Below are 3768 nucleotides of genomic sequence, written 5' to 3'. Positions count from 1 at the left end.
AATCTATAAACTCGTACTATTTTGGAAATATCGAATGATGCTGTTAATGTGAATGAAAAGGAAGCGGTTAATAAAATCTAACAGGCTTGCTCAGTCGGGTTCACTCGGATGAGCGCCAGTCGCGCTCCTCGATTTTGGGGCATGACAGATGAGTTCACAGATGCCTTTATGGATCATTTCTTGCCTGCCGAAACTAAGGTAGCCCATGCTGCGGAGTTTGAAAGCCTGAAGCAGGGTAGTATGAATGTGTGGGAGTGCCATATGGAGTTTGCACACCTGTCCAAGTATGCTATTCACATGTTGCTCACTATGGAGGCTAGAGTGCGCTAGTTTGTTCAGGGCCTTAGCCCCTTAGTTATCAATGAGGCCTCTACAGCTGCCTTGAATTCTGATATGAACTATGGTAAGATGGTGGCATTTGATCAAGCCACAGAGACCCATAAATTGAAGAATAGAATGAAGCGTCAGAGTAGAAGCAAGGCCCAGCCTGCAAGCAACTTTGGTGGTTCTTCCGGTGGTGGTAGTGGTAGGTCGGCATTCAGGGGAGGGTCATCAGGGCCATCCCAATCATTCGCCCAGTCTTTGATGGGTGCAAAGTCATCTGGACCCAGTCAGGGCAACAAGGGACCACACCAGCAGGGTCATCCTGACAGAAGGTTTCTGCAGTGGAGGCTTCCATGCCCTAAGTGTGGGAGGATACACTTTGGGACCTGCTTCATGGACCTATCAGTATGCTATGGGTGTAGTGTGAGGGGTCACATTCAGAGAGATTGCCGCTCATCCAGCCGAATTATAAGCAGAGGTGCGACACAGCCAACTAATTCTGCAACTACTACATCCACAGCACCTCCAGCTTGAGGCACCCCAGCACCCGCAGGGCGTGGTGCAGCTAGGGGTGGTGCACAGAATTCGGGAGGATACAATAGATTTTATGTTATGCGGAAGCGTCGGGAATCAGAGGCTTCTCCAGATGTTGTCACAGGTATATTGACTGTCCAATCGCATGATGTGTATGCTCTTATTGATCCCGGTTCCACTTTGTCATATATCACACCTTATGTTGTTATGGAATTTGGGATAGAACCAGAATAGCTTCATGAGCCGTTCTCTGTATCTACTTCGGTTGTTGAGTCTATTTTGGCCGCACGGGTTTATAGTGATTGTGTTATCACGTTGCGTGGTCGAGGTACCATGGCCGATCTCATTGAATTGGGAATGGTACATTTTGATGTGATAATGGGGATGGACTGGCTTTATTCTTGTTTTGCCAAGCTTGATTGCCGAACCAGGACTGTTATGTTCGAATTTCAAAACGAGTCGGTTATTGAGTGGAAGGGTGATGATGTAGTGCCAAAGGGTAGGTTTATTTCTTACCTTAAGGCCACGAAAATGATCAACAAGGGGTGTATTTACCATTTGGTCCGAGTTACGGACACCGATACTGAGGCACCTACACTTGAGTCCGTGCCTGTTGTGAATGAATTTCCGGGAGTCTTTCCGGAAGATCTCTCTGGGATCCCACCAGATAGGGAGATTGATTTTGGGATTGATGTGATTCCAGACACGCATCCTATATCTATTCCGCCCTATAGAACAGCACCAACAGAATTGAAGGAGCTAAAGGAATAATTGAGAGATTTATTAGAAAAGGGTTTTATCCGTCCAAGTGTATTGCCTTGGGGCACATCGGTCCTTTTTGTAAGGAAGAAAGATGGGTCACTGAGAATGTGTATTGACAATCGGCAACTTAATAAGGTAACAATCATGAATAAGTACCCACTTCCAAGGATAGATGACTTGTTTGACCAATTGCAAGGTGCTAGGTACTTCTCCAAAATTGATTTACGATCAGGGTATCACCAATTGAAGATCAGGGAGCGGGATATTCCGAAAACAACTTTTAGGACCCGATATGGGCACTTTGAATTTTTGGTGATATCTTTTGGGCTAACAAATGCCCCAGCAGCTTTCATGGATCTTATGAACCAAGTTTTCAAGTTGTTCCTTGATTCTTTTGTGATAGTGTTCATTGACGATATTCTTGTATATTCACGAAGTCGAAAAGAACATGCTGATCATCTCAGGGTAGTTCTGCAAACCCTACATCAGCACCAGTTATATGCAAAGTTTTCAAAGTGTGAATTTTGGCTTGCATCGGTTATATTCTTAGGTCATGTAGTCTCTAGTAAGGGAATTGAGGTTGATCCTCAGAAAGTTTCAGCTGTGAATATTTGGCCGAGGCCTACAATTCCAACAAAGATTCGCAATTTCTTAGGCTTAGCTGGATATTATAGAATATTTGTGGAGGGTTTTTCTACTCTTGCCTCTCCATTGACCAAATTGACGCAGAAGGCAATTAAGTTCCAATGGTCAGATGCATGTGAAAAGAGTTTCCAGGAATTGAAAGCAAGATTGACTACGACACCAGTGTTTACTCTACCAGAGGGTATAGATTGATTTGTGGTATATTGTGATGCTTTAAGAATCGGGACTGGATGTGTATTAATGCAACATGGAAAGGTTATAGCTTATGCTTCTAGGCAACTCAAGAATCATGAAAGAACTATCCAACACATGATTTAGAACTTGCGGCAGTGGTCTTTGCATTGAATATTTGGCGTCATTATTTATATGGGGTCCATGTGGATATATTCACGGACCATAAGAGCTTTCAATATATTTTCAAGCAGAAGGAGTTGAATCTGAGGCAGAGAAGATGGCTTGAGTTACTCAAGGACTACGACATTGATATTCTATATCATCCGGGAAAGGCCAATGTTGTGGCAGATGCTCTTAGCCAGAAATCTATGGGTAGTTTGGCTCACTTGGAGGCATATCAAAGGCCATTGGCCAAGGAAGTTCCACTGATTGGCTAGTTTAGGAGTTTGTCTTGCGGACTCTAGTGAAGGAGGGGTGATTGTGCAAAATAGGGCTGAATCATCACTTGTTGTGGAAGTCAAGGAGAAACAATACAACGATCCATTGTTGGCACAATTGAAAGAGGGGATTCATAAACATAAGACCATGGCCTTTTCTCTTGGCATGGGTGATGGTACACTAAGGTACCAAGGGCGTCTATGTGTTCCAAATGTAGATGATCTCCGGGAAAGAATCATGACAGAGGCTTACACTTCTAGGTATTCTGTGCACCCAGGTTCTACGAAGATGTATCATGATCTTAAGGAAGTCTATTGGTGGAATGACATGAAAAGGAATGTGGCGGACTTTGTGGCAAGGTGTCTGAATTGTCAGCAAGTGAAGGCCGAACATCAACGACCAGGTGGGTTGGCACAAAATATAGAAATTCCAATGTGGAAGTGGGAAATGATTAATATAGATTTTATGGTAAGATTGCCACGCACTCCGCGCAAGTTTGACTCAATTTGGGTGATTGTGGATCGACTCACGAAATCAGCGCACTTTTTGCCAGTTAAGTCTACCGACACATCAGAGTAGTATACTCAGTTGTATATCAAAGAAATAGTCAGGTTGCATGGCACCCCAGTTTCCATCATTTCTGATCGGGGAGCACAATTCACTGCTAATTTTTTGAAGATATTTCAGCGAAACTTGGGTACTCAGGTGAATCTTAGTACAGCCTTTCATCCGCAGACTGATGAGCAGGCAGAGCAGATTATTCAGATGCTTGAGGATATGTTATGCTTGTGTTCTAGACTTCAAAGGTAGCTGGGATGATCATTTACCACTCATAGAATTTGCATATAACAATAGCTATCTTGCTAGCATTCAGATGGCACCATTCGAGGC

At 43.7% G+C, this 3768-nt stretch overlaps 1 protein-coding gene across 1 annotated transcript; it reads left to right on the top strand.

Moving 5' to 3' along the window:
* Positions 1–408: 408 nt before the first annotated feature.
* On the top strand, positions 409–858 carry LOC138900001 (uncharacterized). The gene has a single exon (XM_070186701.1). It carries the CDS (start codon positions 409–411, stop codon positions 856–858), a length of 450 nt encoding a protein of 149 aa, XP_070042802.1.
* The last annotated feature ends 2910 nt before the right edge of the window (positions 859–3768 follow it).

The sequence above is a fragment of the Nicotiana tomentosiformis genome, chromosome 10 (genome assembly GCF_000390325.3).
Source record: "Nicotiana tomentosiformis chromosome 10, ASM39032v3, whole genome shotgun sequence".
Lineage (NCBI taxonomy): Eukaryota > Viridiplantae > Streptophyta > Magnoliopsida > Solanales > Solanaceae > Nicotiana > Nicotiana tomentosiformis.
Note: the sequence above shows the minus strand (reverse complement) of the source record. Positions and strands in the feature narration are given on the sequence as shown.

What these genes read in the sequence shown, in the direction of transcription:
- LOC138900001 (XM_070186701.1), top strand. Translation starts at nt 409, where the DNA reads ATGGTGGCATTTGATCAAGCCACAGAGACCCATAAATTGAAGAATAGA.